The sequence below is a fragment of the Schistocerca cancellata genome, chromosome 1 (genome assembly GCF_023864275.1).
Source record: "Schistocerca cancellata isolate TAMUIC-IGC-003103 chromosome 1, iqSchCanc2.1, whole genome shotgun sequence".
In the NCBI taxonomy this organism is placed as follows: Eukaryota; Metazoa; Arthropoda; class Insecta; order Orthoptera; family Acrididae; genus Schistocerca; species Schistocerca cancellata.
This window is the reverse complement of record NC_064626.1, coordinates 76,734,362-76,756,189: the sequence shown is the minus strand read 5'-3', so window position 1 is coordinate 76,756,189 and position 21,828 is coordinate 76,734,362. Positions and strand designations below refer to the sequence as shown.

The 21,828-nt window shown below is 45.8% G+C and overlaps 1 protein-coding gene across 1 annotated transcript in view; it reads left to right on the top strand.

Moving 5' to 3' along the window:
- Window positions 1-21,828, top strand: part of LOC126170316 (chordin-like protein 1) — a 762,532-nt gene that overhangs the window by 469,606 nt on the left and 271,098 nt on the right. The window contains exon 3 of the mRNA XM_049920752.1: window positions 14,503-14,609. Within this exon, the coding sequence (XP_049776709.1) occupies window positions 14,503-14,609 (107 nt within the window). The remainder of the gene's footprint in view (window positions 1-14,502; window positions 14,610-21,828) is intronic.

Sequence of the window (21,828 nt, the reverse complement as noted above, 5' to 3'; positions counted from 1 at the left end):
GGAGCGCTCCGGAGCGCTCACTGCGGCAGCTCGGAGCCCTCGTGGAGGGGGAAAGCGAACTCACTGCCCCCTGGCCGCATGCAGCCGCAACTGACGCAATAATCCGTGTTAAATGACAGCTATGATTAGCCGCGGGAGCCCTGTACCTCTATTGGAGGATACCTTTCTATTCATTGAGAGGGATGGTCGTCCGCAGTGTCTTGTATGTCATAAAGTAATTAATTCTGCGAAGAGGTACAATATACAACGACATTATACACGTCTTCACGCAGCGCACTACGATCAGGTAGAAGGCGTTGCACGCAGAGAACTGGTGGCCAGGCTTAAGAACGACATACCAGGAGACGTTAAGTTTAAAAACGGTTTCGTAATACGGAGGGTATCAAAACATGCAACATAGTTCGTGATCTGTAATGCGTTTATAATTTTCAGGTGAATGAGAGCGGAGAAAACACTACTGAGTCTGCAATTCGAGCAAGCTGCAGGGTGGCTCACATCATTGCGACGAGTGGCAAGCCGTTTTCGGTGGGACCACTCGTAAAATCGTGCATGGTAGCCGTTGCAGAATGTTTGTTTCCAAGGAAGGTGCAGGCAATTGAAGGGGTTTGCCTGTCGAAGCAAACAATGTCTCGTCGAATCCTAGACATGGCAGCGGATTTAGAGACACAGCTCAGGAAAAAGGCGGAGAGCTTTGTTGCATTTTCGCTAGCGCTTGACGAAAGCACCGACATATCGGACTGTGCTCAGCTTGCAGTTTTTGTGCGTGGAGCTGCAAGTAACTGAAGAACCACTCGATTACACCGCAACAGGACGTGACATTTTTGAAGCTGTTTGTGAATCAGTGGACAATATGAATTTGCCGTGGGATAAGCTCCATTCTGTAGCGACAGACGGTGCACCACAAACGATCGGGTGTCACCAAGGTTATGCTTCTCGTTTGAAAAATAAACTCAGGGACGAATTCGGGAAAGACATTTTGACTCTTCATTGTTTTATTCACCAAGAGGCACTGTGCGCTGAAACAATAGAGCTAGGTGGCGTAATGAAAGATGTCGTGAAGTGTGTGAATTTTGTGCGGCGTCACGGTATGAATCATCGCCAATTCAAAGGATTCCTGAAAGATATGGAAGCGGAGTATGGGGATATACCTTACCACAGTACAGTTCGTTGGCTGAGTCGGGGAAAATTTCTTGATGTTTTCTTTGCCATTTTTCTCGAAATGAAAGGGGAAGAAATGCGTTTTCTGAAAGATATAAAATGGATATCAGAGCTGGCGTTCCTAGCTGACATAACTATGCATCTAAATAATGTAAATCTGTCATTGCAGGGCAAAGGGCAGCTAATAGTTGACATGCACGACCAGATCAAAGCGTTCATGCAAAAGTTACGTTTATTTGAGAGGCATATGAATAATGGACATTTAACGTTCTTCAATCGTCTTGCTTCTTTAAAACTACCTGAAGGTACTACTTTCGGCGATTACCAAGCAAAGTTAAAGCAGCTCATCACGTCGTTTGAAACACGATTCCGAGACCTCACTAGTTTGGAAATGGAACTTAAGGTGTTCAGCATTCCTTTTTCAGTTTCCCCCGATGACTTGTCATCATCACTTCATTTGGAGATTATTGATTAGCAAAATTCAACTTTGTTGAAAGACAGGTGCTACAACACGTTGGATTTGTCATGATGGTATCGTTCATTACAGCAAAAAACATTTCCCAAGCTTCACAACAATGCTGCTCAGATCATGGGCATGTTTGGATCTACGTATTGTTGTGAGCAGCTTTTCTCAGCAATGAAAAGAGTAAAAAGTAAGGAACGATCGTTTCTTCAGGATGCAACAATGAAGGCCATCCTCCGCATTACCGCTGTGAACACTTTGACGCCTGATATTTTCGATCTTGCAATGAAAAGAAAAGTCAAGCTACAGAGGCCCAATAAATTTAGTATGCAATTTCTTATAAAACAGTTGCTTCTTATCTATTTCCTGAACATCGTATTTCCTGGTGTAGCATGTCACTACGTCTTAGGAGCTAAAAGTATGAGGTTGTCGATCTTGTAAGACGCAACTGGCACATCAAAACGCTTGCCTTGCCGCCTGCCTCAGCCTGCCGTGCCACCTGCCGGCGTGCCGGCCCACTTGAATGGTCACAGCGAGCGACACGGCTCCCTGGAGCAGGGAGCGCTCCGCGGCTCACAACGGAGCCGACGAGCTGGAACAGCCTGGTCTAGGTAATGTGGGCGAGAAAAGTCCTGCACTGCTGACAGCAAAACAGGGTCATCGAGCTCCAAAGGAAGAACGACAAGGCCGTCAGAGATGGGACACAGGCATGGATAGGGCAAGGACAGGACTGTGACCTGCCGAGTCCCTGAATGGCCGGACTGTGGTTTTAACCCCGCTGCTCCTGGCAGCAAGCACCGGTGCATGGAAACGCTGCACTGCCTTGGTCCACGAGAAACTACATCAAGACGAGGAGTCTGCGCGACTTCGTGGCACTGTCTATAGCGTAGCAAAAATAACTCACTTGCGTAATATCATTACGAGCGCCTAGTAGCTGCTTTTGTGTAGCTCGCTCACTAGTCATTGAGAATGAAGTTGTTGAAGACCCCCATCCCTCACCCTTACAGTTGGGTAAATCGACCGCACAAAGGCAAGTAAAAAGTCCCTGCCCGCACAGCGCTTTCGTAATGAACTTGATTCTGCCGTATTCTTCCTGCCTCGTTGCCTAGTCATCTCGAAATGTGCAGTCCGGGAGCTTGCTGTGCCGCAGTGCGCACTTCCGAACACTTAAGAGAATATTTTTATCCCTGCACCAACATTCGTGGTTTCCTCCTCTAGGACGTCTATACATCTACTTATACAGTCCACAGGCCAATGTACAGTGGATGTGTCCTCACGCATTCGCATATCGACAGAGAGTAGAAGGGCTGTCTGTATGCCTCTTTAAGCGGCCTAATCTCCCGTATCTTATTCTAATGATCCCTAAACCATATATACGATGGTAGCAGCGTAATAGGTTTTTTTCCTATATTGTTATTCTGGTTGATAATAATATTCAAATAACATTTTCGGTCAATATTCTCACAAAATGTGTTATTTTTATGTAATTAATGCTTAAAAAATCATTAAATGTCAAGATTTGGGTACGTGGTCGAAAACGTTTTGTTATTGGCTGAAGCTCTCGCGACGTCGCATGTACGAGGAAGATGAATCTCTATGTGCATTACAGCTGAAGTTACTTGTGTTTTTCCGTACTTTTTCGGCTGACAGTTTAGTTAGTAACGGAAAACGCATTTGCAACTTTTAAGTAACAAGTAGAAGGGAATTTTGTGAACACTGATAGTGGGAACTTTCCGAAAGTTAATGCATTTATGGTCTCTTCGTTCTTCAAAAACGACCCAGATTTTTACGTTCCCGAAGTAAGAAACGCAAAAACTGCACTGCATGGCGACTGGAACGGAAGCACTGTGACGCAGAAATAAGTCGCAGAATTATCTTACAACTGAGGGAATCTCTGGGACTGGATTATTTGCTCGGACTATGCTGGAAACGTTTTCCAGGGCAACTTGTGAAAGTAGTAGTAGTAGTAGTAGTAGTGGTAGTAGTAGTGGTGGGCTTCTAAGGGACTCGAGGCTCCCGTGCCGATCTCACATGATTTCTCCAGCTGCTCCTTTCTTGTGCTGTCTATTGCCAGTTATTTATTCCCAATCTTTCGCATATGCAATCAATTTCATTGCGCAGAGTACTCCTGGGTCTCCCCCTTGGTCTTTTGCCATATGCTTTCTCCCTGAATATTCCTAACACAATTTGGTCTTCTTTCATTCTCATCAGATGTCCAGCACAATGCAGTCTTCTAGCATTTATAGTGTTTACTATCGTTGGTTGTTGTGATAGCTCGTGGATTTCTATGTTGCGTTTTCTTGTCCAGTATTGTGACCCATTGTCATAATATGGACCAAAGATTTTTCTATAAACTTTATTCTCAAACAATTGTAAATGGTGGTGTTCTGTTTTCGCTATGCTCCATGTTTCTGCCCAATAGATTAGAACTGGTTTGATGATTGTATTATATAACTTTATTTTAGTCAGCAGTTTGGCCCCTAGGAGATTTTGTGTTGCATAATAGGCTCGGTTAGCATTTTGCTGCCTCGCTTTTATTTCTACCTGCCTCTGATTTTGTTCATCTATCACTGGTCCCAGAAATTTGAACTGTTCAACACGCTTGAATTTGTGTTCACCAACTATTAGATGTGATTGGTTATCCCACTGATCTCTAAATCTTTGAACAATCATGTATCGTTTTCCCGTCATTTACTTTCAGGCCTAATCTCTATTTCATTGTCTCCTGTGTGCACTATGTCATCTGCGTGTGCTAACACGTTAATTTTGCTTTCTTGGAGAATCCCAGCAGGTACCAGTTTGAGTTTCCTAACAACTCTTTCTAAAGCTATATTGAAGAGAAGGGGAGACAAAGCATCTCCTTAACCCAGTTTAATTTTTAAAATGACCAGACTTTAATCCATTTAGTAAAACCCTGCTTGTATTTTCATCCATGCATACTTTGCAGAGCTTTATCAATTTAATTGGGGAACCAAATTCAATCATTACATTCCACAAGCTTTATCTATGGATGGAGTCATAAGCTGTCATGAAATCGATGATAATCTATTTTTTGTTTATATTCCCAAACTTTTTCATTTATCGATTTGATTGTTAGTAGTGGATCTGTTTTTGCGGAAGCCATTTTGATAATCCCCATTTATATTTTCTGCATATGGTTTTAAGCGGCATAGCAATAAACAAAATAAGATCTTATAACCTGTATTGACTGATGTTAGTTAGTTTCTGAGATTTCCCCCATCTCCTTTTTAATGTATAGGGACTATTAATGAATCTCTCCACTCTGTTGGAATGTTGCCTGTTTTCCAGATTATCTGTAGGAGATGAAATAAACGTATGTGCAATGCTTCTCCTCCATATTTTAGTATCACAGTTGGGATTCTGTCCCTGCCAGTTGCTTTACCTTTTTTTAGGCGTTTGATACACTCTACCATCTCCTCATATGTGGGTTCTGGAATTTCCTCACAGTTGTGACTGTTGCTGGAACTATGTAGTAACTGGTGCTTCTCGATCAGTTCAGTAGGTTGTCAAAATACTCATTGCTTGTCGCTAAAACTTTCTTGGCTCAATCACCATATTGTCATTTAAATCCTTCATCTCCTTCGTTTTGTACTTAAAACCTTTTCTAATTTACTGATTGTACCATACAGTTTCCAGATGTTGTTATTTTGATGATATTCATGAATCGATTCAATCTGTTGTTTTAGGAATTGTTTCTTTTTCCTCCGGCTAATTTTGTTTGCCTGCGTTTGAGCTTGCTGATAAGCAACCATTTTTTCCGTAGTTTCATAACCTTGTCTTCAGATTCTTCACACTCTTCATTGAACTATTTCTTCCTGCCTTTCTTAGCTCTCTCCAGGTTATTATTTGCAGCTGTGAGGATAACTTCTTTTACATCGTTCCAGTATTCATCACTGGTCATTTCAAGGCTTCCTTGCGAAAGCGAGCACAATAAAACAAAATGGAAACTTTTTCATTCAGAAGATAATTGTGATTGTTAACTGCTGTGGTTGTTCCCAGAACTATTTTTCTAGGTACATCTTTTCTCAGTTTTCACATTTTCAGACAACGTAATAACGCTGGTGGGGAAACTACAAAGCATCACCGTGTTTGTCTTCAAAAGCTTTACATATTGCAGTTTTTCTGTTCCTCCAGGTCATTAATGTAAAGCACCGGAAAACTACGTCTACAAAACATGCAGTTCACGCAGGGTTTGTTCTACTGCATACTTAACTGCTGCTGAAAGCAGGTGCTTAAGCAGGACCAACTTTGCCCTGGTTTTATAACATCTCCCCGTGGGTTCCAAACAATATTAATTTTTCTGTTTGTAAAAATCATACAGCTTTACAATTGGCTCAATGGAGACATTTGGAAATGGTAAATTATTGTCTTCAAGACTTGTTTCGCTTAGAATAATATGGTCGGAAATCGTTAAATGGTTTCTCAGATTCTTCAGAATAACAGCTACATCAAGGCATGAAATACAGTTCCCTAAACTGATTCATCTGAAATTGATCAGGTGTAAAATGTAGCTAATAAATGAAAATAGACTTTAACCTGTAATATGATAGAGATTAAGGATAGAGACTAAGGTATCATGAGAAGAGAATGTGAAGGCGGGAAAAACACTGGCTCCAAATAAGGATCGATCATGTGGGCATTAAGTTAGAAATTTATCATGGCCCCTATTACGCTATAAGCGACAACGTGTTTATGAAGAATGTGTACTTACATCAAAATGATCCTCTCAGAAATGGAACACACCTAGTGTTGTAAATGACAATTCGAAAGTTTTTTTACAACACAACTTTTATTTACGTGAGCCTACATGGAAATGGCTGAATAACAACGAAAAGTCACAATCACAAAGTCAGTAAGAATTTCCTACTAGAGGCAACAAAAGATAACTTCTAAGTTTCCGACAGGAGTCTGTGGTAACACACATACACTTAATTCCAAGTCCTATTCCGATGGCGAAGACGTAGTCTTCCGTGGAGACGTACTTGAGGTCGGTATTCGGCGTGAACTGACGTCCTGCAGGCCATACTCCCCTCTGCAGGAAGTAGTACGCGGAATACCTGTTTCCAAAACAGCCGATGTTTACCGTTGCTTACGCCTTGGGCATAGACAACCTCGGTCCTGTGTGGTGTTAGATGTGTTGCCGGCCCGCAGGGGCTACCTTGGCGACGGCGTAACACCTAGTGACCACTGTCCCATTTGGATCTATAAGAGCGAGTTGCAACCACATTTTACACGTCTTCTTATATTCTTCGGAATACTTAAAACAATTTTTTAGGATTTTTCATTCATATATTTGTACAGTGTACTACTAAACACAATTTCTAATCAATATTCCGAAACGTAAATTCCAAAACAAAGTATCACTGTGAATGAGCTCCGCGACAGGAGGGGCTAGTGCCAACCAGTGGCTTCACGGGCATCACGTGACTCAAATGGAGCGCTTTAGCAGGCTTTCAAATTATTTGAAGTTCAAGTCCGTTTTTGTTTTAAAAATAAGGAAATTTATGAGAAAAAGCACGTTAAGAGTATTATAATGATAATTTAAATATTTAAGACAGTGTCCAGAAAACAAATACCCCAGTGTCGCAAAGAATTTTTTTTTAAAAGAAACGGGTTCTATTATTTACTCAAAAGAGTTTTGCGAGAATCACATCGTTATCATTCCAATGATTCCCATTTAACATTCCCGAGCATATTGGCTACACTGACCTGTTACGAATCTAGTAGCACGTCTCGCAATTCGTTCAGTGTCTGTTGTCCTGATAATGACTACAAACGCTGGAACAACAGTCTAAATTGGTCGGACTGCCGTGCTGTATGCGATTTCCTCAATAAATGCACCGTACTTTCCCAGAATTCCTCCAACAAACCCAAGTCTTCTATTCACCTTCTCTAATGCCGTTTCCTTGTGATCGTCCCATTTCATTATCTTCTTAGTACTACTCGGGAATGTTTACACGATGTGACTTGCACAAGATGTTCATCATTAATTTCGTGTGAGGGACAGTCAAATGAAAATCGAACACCCTCCACGACGGGACAACGGAATCAAAAGAAATCAGCACACGCGTTACAACATTCATTCCACTGTGAGACGAAACGATGAATTCCTGTTTTGTAGAAGGCCATCGGCGGCTGGCGGATCCACATCCGCAACCAGTTTTGCACTTTCTCAAAAAAATGCCTCTGAGCACTATGCGACTTAACTTCTGAGGTCATCAGCCGCCTAGAACTTAGAACTACGTAAACCTAACTAACCCAAGGACATCACACACATCCATGCCCGAGGCAGGATTCGAACCTGCGACCGTAGCGGTCGCTCGGCTCCAGACTGTAGCGGCTAGAACCGCACGGCCACTCCGGCCGGCTGCACTTTGTCGTTCGACTGAAACCGACGTCCACTCATATCTTTCTTCAGGACACCAGAGGTGTGAAAATCACACGGTGAAGGATCCGGGCTATACAGAGGGTGCTGCAGTGTTTCCCAATCAAATCACTGAAGCTTAGCATTCGTCCGTTTTGCGGTGTGACGATGGGCGTTGTCATGCAAAAGGATTATTATGTCCGACAGCCGAAGGCAAACGGCAAAATCAGCAGTGGAAACATCCCGCATCTCCCCCGCCAAAGAATTCCAAAGGTGTTTAGCCGGTCGCTGTGGGCGAGCGGTTCTAGGCGCTTCAGTCTGGAACCGCGCGACCATTACGGTCGCAGGTTCGAATCCTGCCTCGGGCATGGACGTATGTGATGTCTTTGGGTTAGTTGGGTTTACGTAGTTCTAGGGGACTGATGACCTCAGACGTTAAGTCCCATAGTGTTCAGAGCAATTTTTGAACCGAAGGTGTTTACACAAGTTCCGGTAAGGTCTTGACGATCTTCTTCTTGGACTGCAGGGTGCTTCTGCTCGTCGACTTCCTCGAACGTGGAACCACAATCAGTGCGCAGCAATATGAAGGCACTGTGCAGAAACTGCGACGCGCCCTAAAGTCAGGTCGCCCAGGAATGCTGTCGGGAAGAATAATCCTGTTGCACACTAACTCCCACTCTCTCACTGCCAATCGGACGAAGGCCACCCTTCAGCGATTTGGTTGCGAAACCCTGCAACACCCTCTCTACAGCCCAGATTTTTCACAGTGTCACATTAAAACGGAATCTTACGTCCTGGTTCGATAGAGCGGTCCCTAATTAATCTGTGAGACATTCGTTTTTTCCTTGTATACGAGGGCAGTTCAATAAGTAATGCAACACATTTTTTTTCTGAAACAGGGGTTGTTTTATTCAGCATTGAAATACACCAGGTTATTCCCCAATCTTCTAGCTACACAACACTATTTTTCAACGTAATCTCCATTCAATGCTACCTTGAAATGAGGGCCTGTATGCCTGCACGGTACCATTCCACTGGTCGATGTCGGAGCCAACGTCGTACTGCATCAATAACTTCTTCATCATCCGCGTAGTGCCTCCCACGGATTGCGTCCTTCATTGGGCCAAACATATGGAAATCCGACGGTGCGAGATCGGGGCTGAAGAGTGCATGAGGAAGAACAGTCCACTGAAGTTTTGTGAGCTCCTCTCGGGTGCGTAGACTTGTGTGAGGTCTTGCGTTGTCATGAAGAAGGAGTAGTTCGTTCAGATTTTTGTGCCTACGAACACGCTGAAGTCGTTCCTTCAATTTCTGAAGAGTAGCACAATACACTTCAGAGTTGATCGTTTGACCATGGGGAAGGACATCGAACAGAATAACCCCTTCAGCGTCCCAGAAGACTGTAACCATGACTTTACCGGCTGAGGGTATGGCTTTAAACTTTTTCTTGGTAGGGGAGTGGGTGTGGCGCCACTCCATTGATTGCCGTTTTGTTTCAGGTTCGAAGTGATGAACCCATGTTTCATCGCCTGTAACAATCTTTGACAAGAAATTGTCACCCTCAGCCACATGACGAGCAAGCAATTCCGCACAGATGGTTCTCCTTTGCTCTTTATGGTGTTCGGTTAGACAACGAGGGACCCAGCGGGAACAAACGTTTGAATATCCCAACTGGTGAACAATTGTGACAGCACTACCAACACAGATGTCAAGTTGAGCACTGAGTTGTTTGATGGTGATCCGTCGATCATCTCGAACGAGTGTGTTCGCAAGCTCCGCCATTGCAGGAGTCACAGCTGTGCACGGCCGGCCCGCACGCGGGAGATCAGACAGTCTCGCTTGACCTTGCGGCGATGATGACACACGCTTTGCCCAACGACTCACCGTGCTTTTGTCCACTGCCAGATCACCGTAGACATTCTGCAAGCGCCTATGAATACCTGAGATGCCCTGGTTTTCCGCCAAAAGAAATTCGATCACTGCCCGTTGTTTGCAACGCACATCCGTTACAGACGCCATTTTAACAGCTCCGTACAGCGCTGCCACCTGTCGGAAGTCAATGAAACTATACGAGACGAAGCGGGAATGTTTGAAAATATTCCACAAGAAATTTCCGGTTTTTTCAACCAAAATTGGCCGAGAAAAAAAATGTGTTGCATTACTTATTGAACTGCCCTCGTAATTAGCAGGGACAGCAAAACACGAAGAGTAAACTGAACTCCAGTGCCGACTCGTGCCCTCCTGGCCTGTACTGAGACCGTCTTGCAGCAATGCTGCCTAGTACACTATGCGATGAAAAGTATCCGGACACCCCAAAAAATATACGTTTTTCATCTTAGCTGCATTGTGCTGCCATCTACTGCCAGGTACTCCATATCAGCGAGCTCAGTAGTCATTAGACATCGTGAGAGGGCAGAATGGGCTACTCTGCGGAACTCAAGACTTCGAACGTGGTCAGGTGACTGGGTGTCACTTGTCTCATACGTCTGTACGCGAGATTTCCACACTCCTAAACATCCATAGGTCCACTGTTTCCGATGCGATAGTGAAGTAGCCGGCCGTGTGGCCGAGCGGTTCTAGGCGCTTCAGTCCGGAACCGCGCTGCTGCTAGGGTTGCAGGTTCGACTACTGCCTCGGGCATGGATGTGTCTAATGTCATTTGCTTAGGTTAAAGTAGTTACTAAGTCTAGGGGACTGATGTCATATGTTTAGCGCTTAGACTCATTTGAAACATTTTTGATACTGAAGTGGAAACGTGAAGTGACACGTACAGCATAAAAGAATACAGGCCGACCTCGTCTGTTGACTGACAGATACCACCGATAGTTGAAGAGGGTCGTATGTGTAATAGGCAGACATCTATCCAGACCGTCATACAGGAATTCAAAACTGCATCAGGATCTACTGCAAGTACTATGACAGGTGGGAGGTGAGAAAACTTGGATTTCATGGTCGAGCGGCTGCTCATAAGCGCACATCACGCCGGTAAATGCCAAACGACTCCTCGCTTGGTGTAAGGAGCGTAAACATTGGACGATTGAACAGTGGAAAAACGTTGTGTGCAGTGCCGATTCACGGTACACAATGTGGCGATCCGATGGTAGGATATGGGTATGGGGAATGCACGGTGAACGTCATCTGCCAGCGTCTGTAGTGGAAACAGTAAAATTCTGAGGTGGTGGCGTTATGATGTTGTCGTGTTTTTCATGTAGGGGGCTTGCACCCCTTCTTGTTTCGAGTGGCACTATCACAGCACAGGCCTACATTGATGTTTTGAGCACCTTCTTGCTTCCCACTGTTGAACAGCAATTCGGGGATGTCATTAGTATCTTTCAACACGATCGAGCATCTATTCATAATGCACGGCCTGTGGCGGAGTGGCCACACGACAATAACATCCCTGTATTGGACTGGCCTGCACAGAGTCCCGACCTGAATCCTATAGAACACCTTTGGGATGTTTTGGAACGCTGACTTCGTGTCAGGCCTGACCGTCCGACATAGATACCTCTCCTCAGTGCAGCACTCTGTGAAGAATGTGCTGCCATTCCCAAAGAAACCTTCCAGTACCTGCGGGAGTGGCGCCACCCACTTGTAAGTCATTTTTGCCAGGTGTCCGGATACTTTTGATCACATAGTGTAGCTGCTGGGATGCTGGTTATTCTTCCTGTTTTATTGTCCCTGTTAATATACAAGCTGTCCCAGAAATGTTGTAAGAAAGTCTGAGGGGTTGTTGAGAGTCTCGTAAGGAACGGATCGAGGATAGGAACCAGTTTCTGAAAACGTCTTCCGACAACGCTTCAGAGCGTCGAAGTTATAGGCGCCGGCCGGCGCTGCGACTAGGCCGCTCTTTCGGCACGCTGAGAGAACCGTAGGCGGAACGTCTCGCAATATTGTTTCTCAGTGATCGCGACTGATTGCCACGATCGCCAATGAAAAGATGGAGCTAGCTGTTGCGTAGAGAGGCCTTGTCTCCTATGAATGCGGCGTTGTGTTGTCCCTGCGGACGCTGGTTTCTGAGGAACTGGAACCCTCGAAAATTTCCAATCTTTCTTGATATACAAGAGAAACACAAACTCCGTATGGAAACCCGTGTCCGAAACTGTTGTCTACAGAGGCAACACAGCGTCGCATTCATAGGAGACAAGGCCTTCCTACGCAGCAGGTAGCTCCATATTCTCCACTGACGATCGTGCCAATTAGTCGCGATCACTGAATAACAAACCACATTGCGAGACGTTCCGCCTACAGTACGTTTGCTGCCTAGCGGCAGGAACTGGCACCTATAATGACATTGTTCCATCAAAATCCGTCACAACATCTATAGGCCACCCAGTACGCCGATTAAAAGGAATGTCGCACTAGACTGACTTGGGACCGCTGTTTCGAATGGAGACGGAAAATTCTGCTGTAAAATTTATGTTACTGGTAGCAGGAAACAAACCGACACTTTCTGTCGATACTAGACATCGCAGGAAAGTGGTGATGGGCAATGGCCTGGATCCAGCTACATGTTGTTAAAACGGAACTGGAAATATCTGCCGGAACACCAGAGAAAACGCACCTGACGACTCTGTGTGCCGCCGACCGCTGTGGCCGAGCGGTTCCAGGCGCTTCAGTCCGGAACCGCGCTGCTGCTACGGTCGCAGGTTCGAATCCTGCCTCAGGCATGGATGTTTGTGTGATGTCCTTAGGTTATTTAGGTTTAAGTAGTTCTAAGTCTAGGGGACTGATGACCTCAGATGTTAAATCCCATAGTGCTCAGAGCCATTGAATCATTTGAACCATTTGAACCCTGTGTGCCCACACACCGTGAGACAGGTTTTGGATTACTTCTGCGGATTCCAATCTCTTCCGTTACACTACTGACCATTAAAATTGCTACACCAAGAAGAAATGCAGATGATAAACGGGTATTCATTGGACAAATATATTATACTAGAACAGACATGTGATTACATATTCACGCAGTTTGGGTGCATAGATCTTGAGAAATCAGTACCCAGAACAACCACCTCTGGCCGTAGTAATGGCTTTGATACGCCTAGGCATTGAGTCAAACAATGGCGTGTACAGGTACAGCTGCCCATGCAGCTTCAACACGATACCACAGTTCATTAAGAGTAGTGACTGGCGTATTGTGACGAGCCAGTTGCTCGGCCACCATTGACCAGACGTTTTCAGTTTGTGAGAGATCTAGAGAATGTGCTGGCCAGGGCAGCAGTCGAACATTTTCTGTATCCAGAAAGGCCCGTACAGGACCTGCAACATACGGTCGTGCATTATCCTGCTGAAATGTAGGGTTTTGCAGGGATCGAATGAAGGGTAGAGCCATGGATCGTAACACATCTGAAATGTAATGTCCACCGTTCAAAGCGAACTAGAGGTTCAATGCGAACAAGAGGTGACCCAGACGTGTAACCAATGGCATCCCATACCATCACGCCGGGTGATATGCCAGTATGGTGATGACGAATACACGCTTCCAGTGTGCGTTCACCGCGATGTCGCCAAACAGGAATGCGACCATCATGATGCTGTAAACAGAACCTGGATTCATCCGAAAAAATTACGTTTTGCCATTCGTGCACCCAGTTTCGTAGTTGACTACACCATCGCAGGTGCTCCTGTCTGTGATGCAGCGTCAAGGGTAAACGCAGCCACGATCTCCGAGCTGATAGTCCTTGCTGCTTCAAACGTCGTCGAACTGTTCGTGCAGATGGTTGTTGTCTTGCAAACGTTCCCATATTTTGACTGAGGGATCGAGACGTGGCTGCACGATCCGTTACAGCCATGCGGATAAGATGCCTGTCATGTGGACTGCTAGTGATACGAGGCCGTTGGGATCCAGCACGGCGTGTATTACCCTCCTCAACCCACCGATTCCATATTCTGCTAACAGTCATTGGATCTCGACCAACGCGAGCAGGAATGTCGCGATACGATAAACCGCAATCGCGATAGGCTACAGTCCGACCTTTATCAAAGTCGAAAACGTGATGGTTTGCAATTGTGCTCCTTACACGGTTGGAAACTTTCCTCATGTCAGCACGTTGTAGCTGTCGCCACCGGCGTCAACCTTGTGTGAATGCTCTGAAAAGCTAATCATTTGCATATCACAGCATCCTCTTCCTGTCGGTTAAATTTCGCGTCTGTAGCACGTCATCTTCGTGGTGTAGCAATTTTGATGGCCAGTAGTGTATCTGCGTAAACACGCGCCTGACTGCTCTGTGTGCCCACACACCGTGGGAGAGGTTTGGAATTGCTCCTGAGACACCGATAACTTAGTTCGCTGGCCACAAAATGTACGCCGGCACTACTTCGTCCCTGTATTACAAAACCTGCGGATCACAGTCTGTTGAGTTATCATGTACCAAACAGGCGGCCACTGAGTCGAGCGCCATCGCTCAGGCCTGTGGCTAGGTCAAAGTCTGCTACTGTGTGACTGACATGTTGTGTCGCTGCTCGCCTTACGCGACGCCCCTCCCTGTTGCAGACGGGCGCTGCAAGTTCGGGCTGGCGGAGTACGAGCTGGGCGAGCGCTGGTTCCCGCGGCTGGAGTCGCAGGGCACCGTCTTCTGCGTCACCTGCGGCTGCTACGAGGTGAGTGGTGTGCCTCTGGACCGTGCTGCACGGCGCACCCAACAAGGTGGACGCCTCTGCTGCAGCGCCCCTAGCTTACATGTCGGAACTGCGGATCGGTTCAACTCCTCAGATTACTAGCGAAAACTCGAATGGCAAGGTTAAGTCATTGTTTAATCCTTTAAACGTCTACGAGAGATCGAGTTTATTTATTAAGTGCTAGGGGCGTTCATTAACTATTGCAACATTTTTTTTTCCCTCTGCAAGTGGTTTGGTCTGACTCGGGGCTTCAATACACCATATTGTTCCCCACTCCTTTGGCTTGAAAAACCTGTTTTTCAACGTAATCTCCGTTCAAGGCGACGACCGTACGCCACCTCACTGGGAAGGCCTTTATGCCCGCGTGGTACCGTTCTGCTGATGGTTGTCGTAACCAACGTGGTTCTGCATCAATAACCTCATGTCCATTATACACTCCTCGAAATTGAAATAAGAACACCGTGAATTCATTGTCCCAGGAAGGGGAAACTTTATTGACACATTCCTGGGGTCAGATACATCACATGATCACACTGACAGAACCACAGGCACATAGACACAGGCAACAGAGCATGCACAATGTCGGCACTAGTACAGTGTATAAACACCTTTCGCAGCAATGCAGGCTGCTATTCTCCCATGGAGACGATCGTAGAGATGCTGGATGTAGTCCTGTGGAACGGACTCAGTTCGACCAGCGTTCGTGCTGGACGTGCAGACCGCGTGAGACGACGCTTCATCCAGTCCCAAACATGCTCAATGGGGGACAGATCCAGAGATCTTGCTGGCCAGGGTAGTTGACTTACACCTTCTAGAGCACGTTGGGTGGCACGGGATACATGCGGACGTGCATTGTCCTGTTGGAACAGCAAGTTCCCTTGCCGGTCTAGGAATGGTAGAACGATGGGTTCGATGACGGTTTGGATGTACCGTGCACTATTCAGTGTCCCCTCGACGATCACCAGTGGTGTACGGCCAGTGTAGGAGATCGCTCCCCACACCGTGATGCCGGGTGTTGGCCCTGTGTGCCTCGGTCGTATGCAGTCCTGATTGTGGCGCTCACCTGCACGGCGCCAAACACGCATACGACCATCATTGGCACCAAGGCAGAAGCGACTCTCATCGCTGAAGACGACACGTCTCCATTCGTCCCTCCATTCACGCCTGTCGCGACACCGCTGGAGGCGGGCTGCACGATGTTGGGGCGTGAGCGGAAGACGGCCTAACGGTGTGCGGGACCGTAGCCCAGCTTCATGGAGACGGTTGCGAATGGTCCTCGCCGATACCCCAGGAGCAGCAGTGTCCCTAATTTGCTGGGAAGTGGCGGTGCGGTCCCCTACGGCACTGCGTAGGATCCTACGGTCTTGGCGTGCATCCGTGCGTCGCTGCGGTCCGGTCCCAGGTCGACGGGCACGTGCACCTTCCGCCGACCACTGGCGACAACATCGATGTACTGTGGAGACCTCACGCCCCACGTGTTGAGCAATTCGGCGGTACGTCCACCCGGCCTCCCGCATGCCCACTATACGCCCTCGCTCAAAGTCCGTCAACTGCACATACGGTTCACGTCCACGCTGTCGCGGCATGCTACCAGTGTTAAAGACTGCGATGGAGCTCCGTATGCCACGGCAAACTGGCTGACACTGACGGCGGCGGTGCACAAATGCTGCGCAGCTAGCACCATTCGACGGCCAACACCGCGGTTCCTGGTGTGTCCGCTGTGCCGTGCGTGTGATCATTGCTTGTACAGCCCTCTCGCAGTGTCCGGAGCAAGTATGGTGGGTGTGACACACCGGTGTCAATATGTTCTTTTTTCCATTTCCAGGAGTGTAATTATCCGGGCTGTTATGCCGTGGTCGGTTGATGAATTCTGTGTCAATTCCCAACGTTTCGTCCCCGTCTGTGGAGGACATCTTCACGGGGGTCTGTAGCTCGATGGAAGGTCCAACACACCCACTGGCTCTCTACTCAGTAGCGAGCCACTGAGTGTGTTGGACCTTCCATCGAGCTACAGACCCCCGTGAAGATGTCCTCCGCCGGCCGGTGTGGCCGTGCGGTTAAAGGCAATTCAGTCTGGAACCGCGTGACCGCTACGGTCGCAGGTTCGATTCCTGCCTCGGGCATGGATGTGTCTGATGTCCATAGGTTAGTTAGGTTTAATTAGTTCTAGGCGACTGATGACCTCAGAAGTTAAGTCGCATAGTGCTCATAGCCATTTGAACCTTTGACGATGTCCTCCGCAGACGGGGACGAAACGTTGGGAATTGACACAGAAATCATCGACCGACCACGGCATAACAGCCCGGATAATTATAATGGACATGACATTTCCGGCCGTGAAAGTCCACATTTTAGTATCAATAACCTCCCCATCATCCACGTACTGTCTCCCGCGGAGTGCATTCTTCATTGGGCCAAACAGATACGGAAGTCCGAAGTTTCGAGATCCTGGATGTAGGATGGATTAGGACGAACAGTCCAATGAAATTTGTGTGCTCCTTTCGGGTGCGCAGCTTCGTGTGAGGCATTGCGTTGTCGTGGAGAAAAAGAAGTTCATTTGCACCTTTGTGGCAACGAACACGCTGAAGTCGTTTCTTCAATTTCCTGAAGATAGCACGACTCACTTGAGAGTTGATCGTTGCAGCGGAGGAAGGGCATCAAACAGAATTACCGCTTCAGAGTCCTAGAAGATCGTCGCCATAACTTTACCGACTGAGATTGTGCCATTGAACATTTTCTTCGGAGGATAGGATGTTTGGAGCCGCTCCATATATTGCCGTTTTCGTTTCCGGTTCGAAGTGATGAACCCATATTTCATCGACGCAGGCAGTTCCGCACAAATGGTCCTTCGTTGCTCTTTTTGGCCTTCTGTTACGCGGCTGAAACCCAGCCTTCACACAACCTTGAGTGCCCCATCTGGTGGACCAGTGTGTGTCAACACTACCAACAGAGACGTCCATTCACAATAAATCCCACATTTTTTTCAATCAAAATTGACCGACAGAACATGTGTTGCATTACTTAATTGAATTCCCTTCGTAATTGTTGTTCTCTTGTATAGCTATCACGGAATTACAGAAGTTGGGGAAAAATATGGAAACACAGTAAGACATGCATGTTTGAACATAAATTAAGGTGAAACTGCTTCCCACGTTCTGTGCCACTTGTGCGAATTCCTTTCAGTATCATCGGCAGCAGCTCCTCAAAACAATCCACGTCCGTTCTCACGGAGTTCCGAAATTACCACGGATCATGTACTGCAGCATCTGAAATCGTATCACGATGAAGAATATCGTTTCTCGTCCCAGATCGACTCTCGGGAGACGAAAAATGATGTCATCACTTTGAGCTGAAGAGCGAGCATCGAAGCCAACAACGTTAGCACATGGATTCACCCCATCCAAAAAATCCGAAGCCGTGCACGCGAGCTCCGGAAAGTCACGATGGTCTTTTGCTTTGACTGAAAGAGCCCTGCTGCCCATTGACTTTCTGGAACATGGCGCCACAGTTAAAGCGTAGCGGTATGTGGACACTTTGCAAAAACTGAAGCGCGTCATAAAATCCAAACACCCAGGAATGTTGACGGACGGTATCATTCTGTTGCAGGCTAATGTCTGCCCACATGTTATTAAGGTTGTTTCGACTACTCTGCTGAAGATTCACTGCAAGACCCTACACACACTTTATACAGTCCCGATCTCTCTCCATGTGATTTCCGTATGCTTTTGAGCACTGAAGGAAGACATTCGTGGCCGTCGATTAGCTATGGACGAAGGGGCGCCGCCCTGGATACGGTCACGGTTCCGTAGGCAATCACAAGTATTTTCCCATGAAGGCATTCACCGTCGTGTCCTACAGTGGGATAAATATACTAACAGTTATGGTGATTACTTTTGAAATAATGAACTGTTTACGTACTTTATTTTCCATTTGTCTCGTTTTCATTTGACTGACCCTTGTATACAGGATGATACAGCTGCCCCCTACAGCTGGGTTTTATGTAACCTGCGACATCTTAAAAACCACATGCGATATTTGCATATTCACTCGCTTGCTACGTATAGTCTGTTAGTTCTACAGGAAAGATGAACAGGACCGTTTTGTAGGAAAGTTAACGTAGCTAAATCTTGTGCTGGGATACGTTTTCCGCTGGGTGCCTTGGTTTACGAGTTATTCAAGAAAAATGTGTTTGAAGATCACTTTTGTAACTTTTTCTTGAATAATTCGAAAACAACAACCTCTAGCGAAAACACATCCTAGTACAAAAATTTTACTGCATTTAATTAGCTACAAAAAGGTCCTATTCATTTTTTCTATAGGACCAATAGTTTGCACGTAACAACAGAGAGAATATAAAAATCTTGCCTGCAGTACGATGTGTTTGAAAAAGAACTCTTCCCTGAGTTTTAATGTGTCCTAGAATCTGTACAAAGTGACATACACCATTCTAGTTTGCGGTGTCTGATTCATCAGTTCTCCAAGTTTGGCTCCCCTGCGGCTGGCAGGTGTGCTTGACCTGGAGACGGCAGCAATGCTGTTTTTTTCCGCTGTTCACTTTCAGTCCAGGCGTGCGTGCAGTGCAGTGCAGAGCAACTCACCAACAATGTGATGGCTCTGAGCACTATGGGACTCAACATCTTAGGTCATAAGTCCCCTAGAACTTAGAACTACTTAAACCTAACCAACCTAAGGACATCACACACACCCATGCCCGAGGCAGAATTCGAACCTGCGACCGTAGCAGTCCCGCGGGTCCGGACTGCAGCGCCAGAACCGCACGGCCACCGCGGCCGGCTCACCAACAATGTGCACTCCTCAACAGAAAACAGTCAGTTATAACAGTGCAGCGCAATTTTGGTCTGTACGGTGGTGAACCACCTACAGCAAAACTATCCATCGTTGGCTATAGTCTTTCGAGGAAACCGGTAGTGTTTTAAAAGTAAAATCACCAGGTAGACCGAGAAGATGTTGTTAACAGGTCCGTATTTCATGTGTTCGGAGCCCAAAAAAGTCATTGGCCAGACGTAGTCCACAATCAGGAGTGCCTAAAGGTACTGTGTATATAGTTGTGCCTAAAAGACTTGAGTTGCGCGCCTGCAAATTGCCACTTTTACATGAAATAAAACCTACTGATAAAATCGAAAGGTGTGAGTTTTCTGTTGACGTTCTACACAGAATTGATGATTTCAATTTTTTAAAAGAGAGTCTCTTTTCTGTTGAGGCTACATCTCATGTCAGTGGAGCAGTTAAAACGGCATAACTGCAGAATTTGGGGGGTAGAACATCCACATGAAGTTATTCAGTATCAACGTGACTCTCTCAAAATTAATGCCTTACATAAAAAATGTTGTGTACAGTGAAAAGATCAGAGACAATAATCATTTACGGGAAATAATCGTCGCGGCGGTTGGGACAGTTACGCCTGAAATGTTGGTGAGTACGTGGAGAGAAGTGGAATATCGCCGCGCGGGATTAGCCGAGCGGTCTAGGACGTTGAAGTCATGGACTGTGCGACAGGTCCCAGCGGGGGTTCGCGTCCTCCCTCGGGCATGGGTGTGTGTGTTTGTCCTTAGGATAATTTAGGTTAAGTAGTGTGTAAGCTTAGGGACTAATGGCCTTAGCAGTTAAGTCCCATAAGACTTCACACACAGTTGAACATTTTTGAACAAGTGGAATATCGTCTCGACGTGTGCAGGGCAACAAATGGATCCCACGTTGACGTCTATTAACATTAAACAAAACTTGAACGAAATCTCTTTCATGATATGTACTCATTGTTGTAATTTTGCATTAATTTCCTCATTAAATTTATACTTAAAACTAGGGAGTTCTTTTTCAAACACCCTGTATTTGAAGGCTTTCCCAGTTGCATAAAACCCAGCGGTAGGGGCAGTTGAGTCACCCTATACATAAGACTTAGATCTTGCATTGTATTTCAAGCACAGTTAAATGAAATTATCTTGTCCTGTACGAAAATTTGAACAAATTTATCCTTTATAAAAAGAATAACATTCTATATATTTTCATTGTTTTTTAATCAGTTGAAACTGATTAATCTGTTTCGAAACATCAAACATTTTTTAGAGGGTTTGCAATTATTATACTGAAATTCTGAATAACAGGCAAGATATTACAATGATGGGATTAGACAAATTATAATACAAGAAAAATCAAACAAAAATATTTGTTGTAGAACAGTAAGTTTAGGATCATCTTAAAAGTATGAGTACCTTAAAATAATATAAATTACAATAATTAATATTATATTAAGTGACTCAGTTTCCATTTTTCTTCCGCCAGCATTATCAGGAGCATGTCTCTAACAAGCGAACCTCCCCATCGCACCCCCCCTCAGATTTAGTTATAAGTTGGCACAGTGGATAGGCCTTGAAAAACTGAACACAGATCAATCGAGAAAACAGGAAAAAGTTGTGTGGAACTATGAAAAAAATAAGCAAAATATACAAACTTAGTACTCCATGTGCAAGATAGGCAACATCAAGGATAGTGGGAGCTCAGGAGCGCCGTGATCCTGTGGTTAGCGTGAGCAGCTGCGGAACGAGAGGTCCTTGGTTCAAGTCTTTCAGCGGGTGAAAAGTTTACTTTCTTTATTTTCGCAAAGTTATGATCTGTCCGTTCGTTCATTGACGTCTCTGTTCATTGTAATAAGTTTAGTGGCTGTGTTTTGCGACCGCACCGCAAAACCGTGCGATTAGTAGACGAGGACGTGCCTCTCCAATGGGAACCGAAAACATTTGATCGCAAGGTCATAGGTCAACAGATTCCTCCACAGGAAAACACGTCTGATATATTCTATACGACACTGGTGACGGCATGTGCGTCACATGACAGGAATATGTTGTCGACCCACCTAACTTGTACACTTGGCGAATGGGTAAAAAGATTCTTCTACCTTGCCCAATTTTGGTTTTCTTGTGGATGTGATAATCACTCCCAAAAAAGTGATGCAAACATAAGAGTTTGTCACATAAACTGCAACAAATGAATGCAACACTATCACAGTCGCACAGTTTTCCCTGTGCTCTGTCAAAACATATGTTTTTAATGTTTTCAAATTTTTCCGTGTGTAGACCGTCAAATCCTGCATATGTCCAAGCAAATCTGAACATGTCCTGGAATTTTGGAGAGCGAAGTTGATTATGTGTGAGTGCCTGAACTTTGATAATTGTCTGAAAATAAA